At 41.1% G+C, this 12,501-nt stretch overlaps 1 protein-coding gene across 3 annotated transcripts in view; it reads left to right on the plus strand.

The window, feature by feature from the left end:
* The window catches only part of dync1i2a (dynein, cytoplasmic 1, intermediate chain 2a), a 19,135-nt gene continuing 6,634 nt past the window's right edge, over positions 1–12,501 (plus strand). The window contains exons 1-10 of one of the 3 annotated variants that reach the window (XM_044216733.1): positions 1–157; positions 1,185–1,302; positions 2,708–2,822; positions 4,080–4,167; positions 5,260–5,349; positions 5,701–5,816; positions 10,276–10,362; positions 10,564–10,726; positions 10,819–10,918; positions 11,815–11,940. In XM_044216733.1, the coding sequence (XP_044072668.1) occupies positions 1,195–1,302; positions 2,708–2,822; positions 4,080–4,167; positions 5,260–5,349; positions 5,701–5,816; positions 10,276–10,362; positions 10,564–10,726; positions 10,819–10,918; positions 11,815–11,940 (993 nt within the window). In that variant the 5' untranslated portion in view covers positions 1–157; positions 1,185–1,194. The remainder of the gene's footprint in view (positions 158–1,184; positions 1,303–2,707; positions 2,823–4,079; positions 4,168–5,259; positions 5,350–5,700; positions 5,817–10,275; positions 10,363–10,563; positions 10,727–10,818; positions 10,919–11,814; positions 11,941–12,501) is intronic. The other 2 variants (XM_044216734.1, XM_044216735.1) reach the window with 2 other exon arrangements.

Here is a 12,501-nt window from a genome sequence, read left to right on the forward strand (position 1 = left end):
CATATTTGACCTCAGATGTCAGCAGCACAGCCACGTCAAAGCGACATGATTCTTTTTGGCTCTTCCCGGCTTCTGTAGTTGGGTTGGCAGACCGTTTGTTTTGGCTGTGTTGGTTAAAGGAAAGGCTTTTGGTATCAGGTCGAAAACCTGCTTTAAGGTTTGTAATCTACATATTAGTGTCACGTTAGCTGTAGTATCACACACACTTGTAACATAATTTTATTTTTTTTTTTTGCATTTGTCTGTGTGTTTGTAGCCCAACTTGCTTTATTCATTGTGCGGTCAGTAGAGTTGAAAGCGCATGACAGCACTGCGGACCAGGGTCCGGTTAACTCTTGTAGCTAGCTGCTAACAAATAAAACTAACGCCACATCTTTAGCCACAAGTGGTGGTTCAGATTGTACAAGTCACATTTTCCATGACCCGAAACACATTTTTACTTAAGAAATTACATTAAACTACACGTGGTCTTAGTTGTTACTAATTAAATGTACAACAATGATGGCTAAGCTAGCTCTGTAGCCAGTCATAACAAGAAAGGTTAGCAGCGGCAGAGGCCGATTGGATGCTAACGTTGCGTGTTTTCTACGAAACTGCGGTGTGATTAGTAAAATAAAACATCATATCACTACGGAGCAGGCTTGTAGTTTGAAAGCGTGTACAACAAGCTAATAAGGACCATAGACAAATAAATGAAACTGACAGGATAACCCCGTGCTAAGCTAACCGGGTGTGAACAGTTGCACCAACTGTAGGGTGGGGCTGTCTGTTAGCTAGCTGACAAAGACTGGTCAGCCGGGCTGTGGTTGTAACCGAGTTACATGTAGCCAGCTGAGAAATTATCTAAATATTTGTATCTGCTGCAGAGAGGACAGAAACACTGTTGGATGGTCATCACTGTAGTCAGCTAGCTGAAGTTTGGTAGCTAGCTGTCTCCATGGCTGTGCAAGGTGGTACTGAAGCTGAGAGCATCGGCTGTCTGGAGATGCTTGGCTTTTTTTTTTAAAGCTGTTTTCAAAGCACTGCCTTTATTTGACAGTAGACACTACAAACACGGAGACCACTGGACCACCAGGCTGCCTTTGACGCTTGGCTTTTCTTTACTATACTCAAGTCTTTAATATACAGTATTTACCAATGTATTCTTCATGGAACACAAACAAAAATATGTTGTTTGTATACAGCTGTGGCATCATGTCTGACAAAAGTGAGCTGAAAGCAGAGCTTGAAAGGAAGAAGCAACGCTTGGCACAAATCAGAGAGGAGAAGAAAAGGAAGGAGGAGGAGCGCAAGAAAAAAGAGGTATGTTTAACATTTTGTAAATGTTTTGAATATTTTCTGATATTGAATGAAAAAAAATTTATATGGAGGATGAACACCACCAAAACTATCAGTGGCTCAGCGTGAGCTTTGCAAAATATTTTTTCAGTTCAAATGCAAATTCTCTCCCTACGCTTAATTTTTGTGAGTTTTGATTGTCTAGATGCTGCAAGAAATCATTGATGGCCACTATTTGCATCTGAGTCAAATGCAGTTTGGAGCCTAAGACAACTGATGATTATGTTGACAGACACACACAACACGTTCCAAGGCCTCTTGCAAAGATTTAGGGTTCTTCCGAGAAAGTTGACATGTTGATCTAAATATAGGTAGCATTGTTTTTAAATAATATGTCATTTATAACTAACTGGTTTGTATTTTTAATTTTATTTTAAACTCTCTTGTGATTGAGATGCAGATCAGTTATTAAAGTTGATATTTTATTACAGAATTACTGTGAGATGGATACACAATTAAAAAATCTAACGATCCAGATTGTGTGCATGTTGAGATGTAAAGTAAAACAATTGTAATTTACACGTAATTTATATCATAATTCTGTCATTAAGGATTTCAGATTTGGGCTGTTTATACATGTCTGCGATTTGTGCAGCCAATACATTTTACATTGATGATCTAAGATGTCAAAATAAAGTTAGCAGGAGAAAAACATTTTTCTTTGTCCGTTGATTAACAGTAAGTAGAGTGTATGAAAATGCGTAACTTAGGCATAATCCAATAACAACAAAACAATCAAAGTAAAATCAGTCCTTGTTTGCCATCATGTAAAATCTGACTGGGTCAAGTGTCTGTAAGTTGTTTTTCATAACTTACCACAATGATAGCATACAGTTTCTACTCAAGATAAGAAAATAAGCTCTGACAGCCCTGTCTTGATATCTCAAACTACGATGACTTTGTGTGCATTTACCCGCAGGAATAATGTAACTGGGGAAAGCTTTATAAAAACCCTTTCACCTTGCGATTTCGTCTGGAAATGGTAGAAACAATCTACACCAGCACAGGGTCATCGACAAAGTTGTCCCTTGTTCAGAAGCATTAAATGGGAGTCTTCTTGTTTCATAAATCAATTTTCTATACACTCAAGTGTTGCTTATGACCAGCTGCTTCATACTGCACTTGGCCTTTTGTATTCTCTGATGCTAGTTAGGATACATTCTGTCACAAAGTGCAATGAATGCAAAATACTGTAGTCAGTTAATAAGTATTTGAGGATGTGCACAAGTCTCTGATTTCTCTGATAGAAATCAGGAAACTTGCATCAAGTCAAGTCTAAGTTCTGTACACTTTATTGTCTGAGATCATAGCAATGCAATGTGCATATTTAGAAACTGCATTAAATGGTGATGAATTGCTATGTTTCTAGGCGGACCAATTGAAAGATGCTGCACTTCACCAGGATGATTCTGACCTGGAGAAAAAAAGACGTGAGGCTGATGCTCTCCTACAGAGTGTGGGCATAACCTCGGATGTTCCTGTTGGTATGTTTTACATTACCTGTTGGTGGATTGTGCATACTTAGCTACTGTGAGATCTGTTTTTAAATTCTATAACCATAGGAAGTAAACAGCCACGTCCACAGAGTTCCTGGACTTAACATTTTCATATATCCTGTATTATATATCCTCTTATACACTTGTTTATAAACAAAACAGTTACAGTAGCTCATTTGCCATTATATCTCACATACATTGCAGTCATTATATTAGGGCAGTCAATATTTTTTCAGTGTTTTGGTTCTTTGACGAGGATTTGAGGGTGTTCACCTTCATACTGGATGAACAGTGTACGAATCGTTGCACTTATTATTGCATGTCCCCCAAAGCAGATCTAAGCAGTAGGAGAATGACACAAAACATACAGATTTTTTATGGCCAAACAGTGCAATGTTCCTTACTGGCCAACTCAGTCACCTGACCTCAGTTCAGCTGATCATGTGATTGACTTGTTAAAGTCAAGAGATTTATTTGTCAGAAACTTCACTAAGTAAATGTCATGAAGACAAAACTAAATGGTGAGGTAACTAACTGAGTTGAAAGGGGCAATGTAACTGAAACTTTTTACAGCATATTTTTAGGAGGGGCTTGCATAAATAACCTGTCAGACAAGTCTTTCTTTAGATTTTTAAGTTTAACTAGTAAATTAAATTTAGTAGATTTCACAAATTATGTCCATAAACACTTATACTGTACAAGAGGAAACATTGATATTATATTTTAGAAATAATACCAGTATAGACTATTAATATTGATTTATGGAGTTAATCCAGAGCGGGATTGCTGTCTTGTTGCTAACAGCAGGTGGCAGAAGAGATCCATACGAAAATCTTCACAGGTCTCACAGGATGCAGACAAACTTGAAACAAATTAAAAAACATTGTTGTTTTGTGTATATTTTATAGTCTGTCCTACTTGTTATTACATTTATTCAAACATTCATTTAATAAAGAAAAAGTCGGTGTAATTGAGTTATTAAAGCTTCTTTTCCATATGTGTTGCGCTTGCCACAGATCAAGTGTGTTATTTACAGACTGATTTGTATGTTTAACTTGCTTTGCTGTTAATATCAAGGCTTTACACACATTACCACATGCTCACTAACATGTAGCTGTCAAGAGAGCTGCATTAAGATCAATAGCATTCTTGCAGCATTTGAAACAACAAAGCTGCCACTGCAGCCTGGATGCATTTGTAAATAACTTAGTGTAACAGATGATTATTGTCTGTCTTACTATGTAGTCCTTCCTCCCATGTCTCCAACTGCCAAATCGGCGGGCACACCAAGTGAGGCAGGGAGCCAAGACTCTGATGGAGCTGTGGGACCCAGGTACACACACACACACACACACACACACACACACACACACACACACACACACACACACAATTCCTTTCCCAGCTACAGTACAATACATTACAAGTGTGGAAACAATGCCAACATCCATATTTAGGAAGAATTAAGAGCTATTTCTCCACCTTTGGCAGAATGTTTAAATGCTTAGTGCTTTATTGAGCTTTATATGTCTTTTTGCGCTCTTTACTATAACAGCTATGCTTATGCCAGCAAGAATATGATTTCAGCGTCCTTGTCACAGCTTCTCGAGCCACTTAAACTGCTGATGTGTTGTACAGCAAATTAGTTCTGAAGTATTTTGAGTATTGCTTAGAAAAATGTAGGTCTCTCTTTCAACTCCAGACAAAGGCTGTGAATATATTTAAGGCATGATTACTTTAAGAACAACAGAGCTAAAGTCTTTTATAAAGTCTCATACTGTTGTAGTGAATGATGACAAGTTTATGCCAACTGAGTGCATGTTTATTTAATTTGTGTGCTGCTGAATTAGGATGCTCCTAAATTAACAATAAAACAGCAGGCTGCTGTGATGCCTGGGGGACTTCTTAACCCCTAATTAGAGCCCCTTCCCTGGGCTGAAATTCAAGCTCCCCCAGTGTCCCATCAGGCCCAGGGAGCTGTTCCCCCTACGTGTTGACTCATTTCCCTCACCAGCATGGCCATTTCCTACACACATGGAGGTCATGTTTTCTCCTTGAGGGTTCTCTCTCTCTCTCCCTCTCCCTCTCTGTCGACACAACACTCAGAGCCTTTGGTGTGACACAGTTCGGGCTGTATCAGCCCCGCAGGCTGCACATTACACCCTGTGTCATCCCACTCTGAGGGTCTGTGCATCCATGCATTTTAAGCAGATACATTCTTCCATCTCTGAGTTTTGTGTGGGCTCCTTCAAGCTTGATTTGAACTGAAAAAACATTTGAAGTGATAACATGCAAATTGAACTGATTTGTGACATAGGATCCAATCAGCATGTTGTGTGCCATAATGCTAACTTTATTTCCTCTCCTCACTTGTGCTTGCTTGTCTCTCTCACTAATGCTGCCTTGTTGCTGTGACACTAACCAGGACTCTGCACTGGGACTCTGACCCGTCCACTCTTCAACTTCACTCTGATTCTGAGCTGGGGTACTGGACACTCTCTTCTCTCCTTTCCTGGTCATTTTCCCTTCTCTCAATCTATGACATGATTACTTTGTCTTTCATTATGCAGTTAATGCAGTCCAGGAAAACAGTCATGCATGCAGGAGTGGTCAGACAGAACCTTTTAATTAATTCACACTGGTTTTAAACTAATCCAAAGTGTTTGCCATCCCATGACATACTCATTGACTTATTTTGATCAGCACAAGATTCCACTTGCATAGAGGTGAAAATTGTTACAAAAACAGATGCATGAACATTTGCAGTAGAATAACTTTTTTTAAATGTTTTTTTTCTTGTTAAAATCATTACTGTTTTGTAGTGATATTGGGCTGTGCAAAGTTTTGAGTTGTGCTGTGCTTTTAGGCGTGGAACTCCAAAACTGGGAATGGCCAAAGTCACACAAGTGGACTTCCCTCCACGTGAAACTGTGTCCTACACAAAAGAGACCCAGACACCTGTCATGACCCAGCAAAAAGAAGGTGATTCTCACATAATATGCAGGTTAAACTCAAAAAATGGACATGAATGGATAGAATGGAGCACCACTTCTTGAGAATGATTCATAACAGGGGTATTGTAGGCTGTATGAGTGTACAAGTGGGTACCGGAAGTGAACAGCAAGTGGAAGAGATTGGATTTGAGATGAAAGTAAAGGAAAAATGAGGCCCAGGAAACATAAGAAGTCAAAGGAGAGATTAAATTCAGACTGCACTTTGGTATAATTAATGAGCAGAATGAGAAAACCAGTGACAGGAAGGAGAAATTTGATTTTGGTGGGGAGATATGAAACGCTGCACATACAACTGCTTACGGCCGCTGAAGCATGTCGATATATATGTAATTGCTGCACTGGAGCTTTCATGTGGTTGGCCAAAATGAATATTTGGGTTACTACTAACATCCACATGTTGAACACATGTTCCATAAAATATGCAATATTTGTGGGTGTGCTGCTTGTTCTTGGGTTGATTTATGTAATGACAGATGGCGAATAATGCGCTCGACTGAAATCCTGATTAGGTTTTTTGTTTTTGCATTCTTATTTTTTCCAAAGAGATATCAGAGCTAGCCACAGATCCTGCAAAACCTCCAACTCCAGCTGTGGGAATGAGTCTGTCTTTTTAGCCGTTTGCTCAATTTATTTGCATCAGCTAACACATCTTTTTAAGCATCCTTGAAAGCCTGGTTAGGATTTTAAACAGTGTACTGATTGTTGGTTGTTGTCCCATCAGGTGACGTTTATAAATTCTGAGGTGGCATGCAGCGCGCGTAACATAAAATTGTGTGATTTTGTGGAAAACTATGAGCAGAACTAGTGAAGGATGAAGAGCATCCCTCTGTTCCTCATTGCTCTTTACTCTGGACTCTACGGGGCATTGTAAAACTGTGTTAAACAATGATGGTTTCTGCCAGCTGTTCAACACGAGGCCCCCTTATCCTCTCTGCCACTATGTAATCATTTCATCAACTCCCTCGCTTCCCTGTCTTCTCCCTTCACCGAACAGGCACATAACAAAACACACTCAGTGACATTGTGCATTTTCACACCATCACTTCTGGCACTCGATGAGACGGCATCCCCTTTCCCCGCTTGCTCCCCTCGGCGCATTTTTGATGTGTGGGGTGGCGTCAGGCCTGCTCTCTGATTGAGCGATTTATCATGTTGTCAAAAGGAGGCAATGGCGCAGCACTCTCAAGGTCAGCAGGTGGTGGCATTAGAGGGAGCGGCTGCCGTGCCCTGGCTGCTGCAAAATGAGGGTTCCCACAGTGTCTGCACAACATCAGGAGATTTAAAATTAAGATTTTAATATCACCTGGCCTATTGACCCAAAGAAAAAACCCTGAACAGCCAAGGAGAGCGCATCTTCGGGTTATATGATTTGTTTCTTATTAATGGGGACAGTATTGCGTCATTCTACTACACAAGATGAACTGGACAGTCTTTGTTAGCATAGTGTGCCCTGAAATCTCCTCTCAGATGTCTAACTGTACAATTTTGACATTAATTCGCCTACATCTTTATTTGCCGAGTTTGTGACCATAGGACAACACAGGTGCATTTTTTTTTTTTTTTTTTTTTTTTTTTTTACATTTAAATTAGTGCTATTCTACCTGTAGGCAGTTTCAGGAAATGTGTTGATTTTAAGCCATGAGATATGTGAATTTCTGTGCCACCGCCTGCTTCAGTATTCCCAGACTCCACTAGTAGGTAATATGCAGCATCAGTATGCACTCCTCAACAAGAGGCTGTAATTATGGAGTAAGATATTGTTGGAGGTTGGGGGGTGGAGTGGTTGGTCTGGTACAGCGTTTGAAAAGGCTTGTCAGGAATGTGAGTATGTGGAGCAGTTGAGTAAATCTAATATTTAATTGAATGTGATTGTTTTAATCACTCTGAATTCAGAGGCAGGTCAAAACTTTTAATCACAAAAGCCCTTAATGGCCTTTTTGTGTGAAGTGCCACTTGTAATTGTGGTCAGCTTTTATGCACTTGATGATTAGTACTGTTAAATATCTATTGTATCCCTCTGCCATACAGTAGCTAATCATTCGAACAGAAAATTTGGTATACTCTCCTTTTTTTTATTAGTTTATGGTTTGAATATTTGCACCTTTACAATCTGGTTTTTGTCCTCAATATTATTTAACAAGATGATGAGTTTGTATATTATCTGTGACAGACGTTTTGTTAGTTTTTTAAGGAGGAGAGTGCTGGTTTTGGATTTCTGTGTACCGTTGGCCTGTTGGTGATCTTTAGAACTCAGTGTCATTAGAGACATGTGTAACCATGTTGAAGAAGTTGAAAACAATAGACTCCTGTTTCACAGATGACTAAGTCTGGAACAGTGTTATCAGATTGACAGAAGTCTGACTGCTGATGTCTTTGTTTTTATTTGCCTTGCAGCAATTTGAAGTTTGCTACATTACTACACCACAGCCACAAGTGTTGACGTTGTGCCACGTGGAAAAGGTTGATCACAATGTTTGAAATGCATTTTGTAAACTGGTGCTAGAGGTAATCTGTTATAGGAAACAAGCAATGCTAGTGTGTGGGTATATGTATTGTTAGAGTTTTGTCCTCTGTGGTTTCATTATTGGCCTTTTATACGGCAGAGAAAAACCCTGTTGCACGTGTTGAAGTCAGACCTTAGTTCTTTGTGGACATATAGGAAGTGGAAGACACCTGCAGCGGAGAGCAAAGGTCATTTAGTTTTATTCTTGTACATCACTGGCAACATAATGTGTTTGCATTAATATATTGTCTACTGACTAAGAACTGTGATTCCCCCGCTCCTGTTCGCCCCCAAAAAGCTTTTATTTCTTAAGTGGTACAAAAGCCATAATTGGGCCTGCTTTGAGAGGAGGTGTCAGTGTATGGGACATCGGTGATCCGGGTGAATTCTGTTAAATGCAACCCCCCACCCCACCCTCACTAGGCGCTACTACCCCCCTACACATCCCCAGCGGGGTCACCAGGATCACTAGCTTTTCTCCAAATGGCCATTTTGGCTGGCAGGTGCATTATACCCTTTATTTTCAGATTGTCTGTCCGCTCCTAATGCCTGGCAGGTTGATTGCTCTGGCTGCCTCACCAGGGAAAGGGCTGACGAGCACGGCCGGGACTAGCTGAAAGACAGTGATTACTGTTTTCCTTTAAGCCTGATTGAGGCCCTTGAAAGGAAAGATTTTAACCTTGTCCTGTTGGTTGCAGAGTATGGCCGTACATTGAAATGGCTTGTGTCATCAACCCAGTTCTGTAAACTCATCAGCGTACCCAATAACCTTCTTCTCCAAACCTCCATCTAAGAAAGGGAATAAATCACTTTATGGACAAAGTGACAGATGACATTATCATTTAGATTATCTCAGTAGGAAGGAAATTCTGGCATGTGGTGCTGTCATCTTAGATTAACTATAAGGCTTATAGCTAGATAAATGCCTGTAGGAACCAGGCGAGTATTTCCCCTCTCCTCATGAATCTGTTTTGTCCTGCTTTTTCTATTATTTTTTTTTACATTGAAAGCATAGGCTATATACTGCCTCTAAGAGATGTGTTTTGAAAAAGCACGTTCATCTTTTTTCGAGGTAGAACCGGTGTGCAGTTTGCCAGCTGGTCTGGCCTGTACTTTGTTGTACATTCTCTGAGGTTGAATAGGAGTTGCAGGACCTCCTGCTAGGATGGTAATTGCACAGGCTTGCTGTTCAGGGAGAAGCTTGTCTCGGGGCAGCCAGGCGGAAAACCTCTGTGCCATCTCCATGCCACCTCTGAAGAGCACAAGACAATCCCAGCATCACCATCTGCTTTTGCACCATGCCGTTATCTGGCCAGACCAATGGGACGAGCCCGGGCAGCTGCTCCACACCCTCTGCCCCACTGCCCTGTGGCCTAGAAGGGGGCAACCTGCTACTGGGACACAGAGGAAACAGCTACACTGACAGCTAGACTCTCTATTGAATTGCTAGAGTCTCATTAACAGTTGGGAGAGACAGGGGTCCCTATGACAACAAGACACCCGCTGCGCTGTGTCCGTTTAACACGAATGACAAACTTCCCTGCTTTAGAAGAGCAGGTTCTTTTTGAAAGGCGACATTGTGCTGACAAACCAAACAAATGCAAGGCAGAGATAAAAAATCTTTCTGTCTTTCGCGGTGTCCATAATCAGTGGGTGGACCTTTTATTGATAGAAAAAGAAAATAATGGAGGTGGAAGATGTATTGAGCAAAAGGTATGAAACGTCTGTATGGAGGCATGGTCGTTCATTGTGTGAACTTTGAATTTGATTTGATTCCCTGTTTACATTTAAAATTTTGACAAAATCGATATCATAACCAAAATGATTTACAATTTCTTGCGTAGGAATATGTTGATTCAGACATGTGGTGTATACAACCTAACTATTTTCCAGTTTTTAACGTAGTTCACTTTCTGATCAACAGAGGAAGAAGAAGAGGAAGAAATTGCTCCATCTCAACCGGTAGTCGAGACTCAGACTGAGAAACCCGACCAGAAAGAGGAGGAGGAAGGTACTCTTTGACCAGTGATGATGCATAATTGCATTACTGTGGCTGAGCCGCTTCAGTTCTTCTAGGGATTTTATAATAGTTGTTGCTGAGTACAAAGAGGTTTCTATTCCTGTAAAGCAGTGCATCACATTCCATTTCATAATGGCAATGGGCAGTGGGGATCCTGACTACATTTTAGCTTGTTTGTGTTTCTCTGTATAGCACCCCCCCACGAGCTGACAGAGGAGGAAAAACTCCAGATCCTGCACTCCGAGGAGTTTGTGAATTTCTTCGACCACAGCACTCGTATTATTGAGCGGGCTCTATCGGAGCATGTGGACCTCTTCTTTGACTACAGTGGTCGTGACCTGGAGGAGAAGGAGGGGTAATAATAGAACAACTAGTGTTTTGTTTTTAACTTGTAATTGGTTTTTGAAGAAGTGTTTTTATTGATTTGTGGTGCTTTGTTTTCCCCAGTGAAATCCAGGCCGGAGCAAAGCTCTCTCTCAACAGGCAGTTCATGGATGAGCGCTGGTCCAAGCATCGTGTCGTCACCTGCCTAGACTGGTCCCCCCAGGTCTTTTTGTTTTGTTTTTTTACAACTTTTTGTAATTAAACCAACCAGTTGAACACATTTCTCAGAGCAGCATTTAGAAGTTGTTTGCAATTATCAAAATGCCAATCCTAAAAATGAACTTATTGTGTTTTTGTGCTAAAATTATAGTAATTAATTAAGTAATATGTGCATAATTGTTGCTAATTGGCTGTTGAAACAGCTTAACTTTGCACAGCCATAATGCTTTATGATTACATAGCTTGAGTTTGACAGCATTTACTTTTAGCCACAAGTCCCTCAGGAAAAGTAAGTTATGTCCCACGTAAATTGTCACTTAGTCGGAGGCCATAATGATTTGTTTCCTCTGGTGTCTAAGGTCATTTAATGCATCATTCTGCAATGACTTTTGACAGTGATTGAACACCAACTCTTTGTTCACAGTATTTACTAGCTCAGAGCGACATCCATACCCTTGTTATTTAAAATTTTGAATTCACAAACTGTAAATCTCAGATCAAGTATTGGAGGCAGCAGAGGTTAATGGTTTGTTTACATCTGGGTAGTATTTCTGTAGTCATTCTCTGTCTGTGTTTTTAATATGCACTTTGGTTTAAATTTTAGATTCTCAGTGCGCTGCTCTGTTTTAGTCTAACACTGTTCCTCTGAGCGCCTTTAGAACTGTAGCTTTTGGTTTAAATTATGAATGGAAATAAAAACATAATTTGCCAAAGTTCTTGGGGGGGGGGGGCTGCTAATTAAACAAGCCATATATCTTGAGGAAAGGGTTACTCATTGTTTAAGGCATTCAGCAGCACCGCAAAGGGCAGGCGAGGCTTGTCCACATGGAGCCAAGCCTGGGGGGCATGTCTGCCTCCCCCCTGACATTCATTTGGGCTGATTTTTTTTTCTGTCACCAGTATCCTGAACTCCTGGTTGCCTCATACAACAACAACGAGGACGCTCCTCATGAGCCAGACGGCGTGGCCTTGGTGTGGAACATGAAGTACAAGAAGGCTACACCGGAGTACGTCTTCCACTGTCAGGTACCCAAAGCAAAGTCTTCTTCTCTCCCCAATGTCCTCACTAGTGGCTTCTTCCATGACAAGTGTGAAACACCGCCAACCAACCCCTGTTTGCTCCCCCATCCATCCTAATCCTCTGCTCCCACACCCCTCACCCTCCTGCCTTCATCCACATTGTGAGTTCACCGTACTGGCATCCACCTCCGCCACATCTATCCACAAACACATGTTCATAAGGCGCCGGAGAAGACCTGTGGTGCAGCAGGAGTTTAATGGAATCTGAGCACTGCAGCAGGATTAAGTGTGTGGGGCAGGGCTGGTTATCATGTGCATCTAAACAAGGGCCCTGTGTTCAGACAAGCTAGCAGGGAGAGCAGCAGAGCTCTTTCGCTCTGCCCAGCCTTATTATAATGCCTGCCCTGAGGCTCCTTCACCAAGACAAGTTGAGTAGAACCACATGTTGTTGCCTCCAGAGCGGATGTAGATGCAGGCGTATTGCTCAGATGAATAAAACTGAACAGAAGTGTGAACACAGTTTTCTCCATGCCTCCAAGTCGGCTCATAATGAGACCTTCCTTAACC

Source organism: Siniperca chuatsi, linkage group LG12, assembly GCF_020085105.1.
Source record: "Siniperca chuatsi isolate FFG_IHB_CAS linkage group LG12, ASM2008510v1, whole genome shotgun sequence".
NCBI classification, from domain to species: domain Eukaryota; kingdom Metazoa; phylum Chordata; class Actinopteri; order Centrarchiformes; family Sinipercidae; genus Siniperca; species Siniperca chuatsi.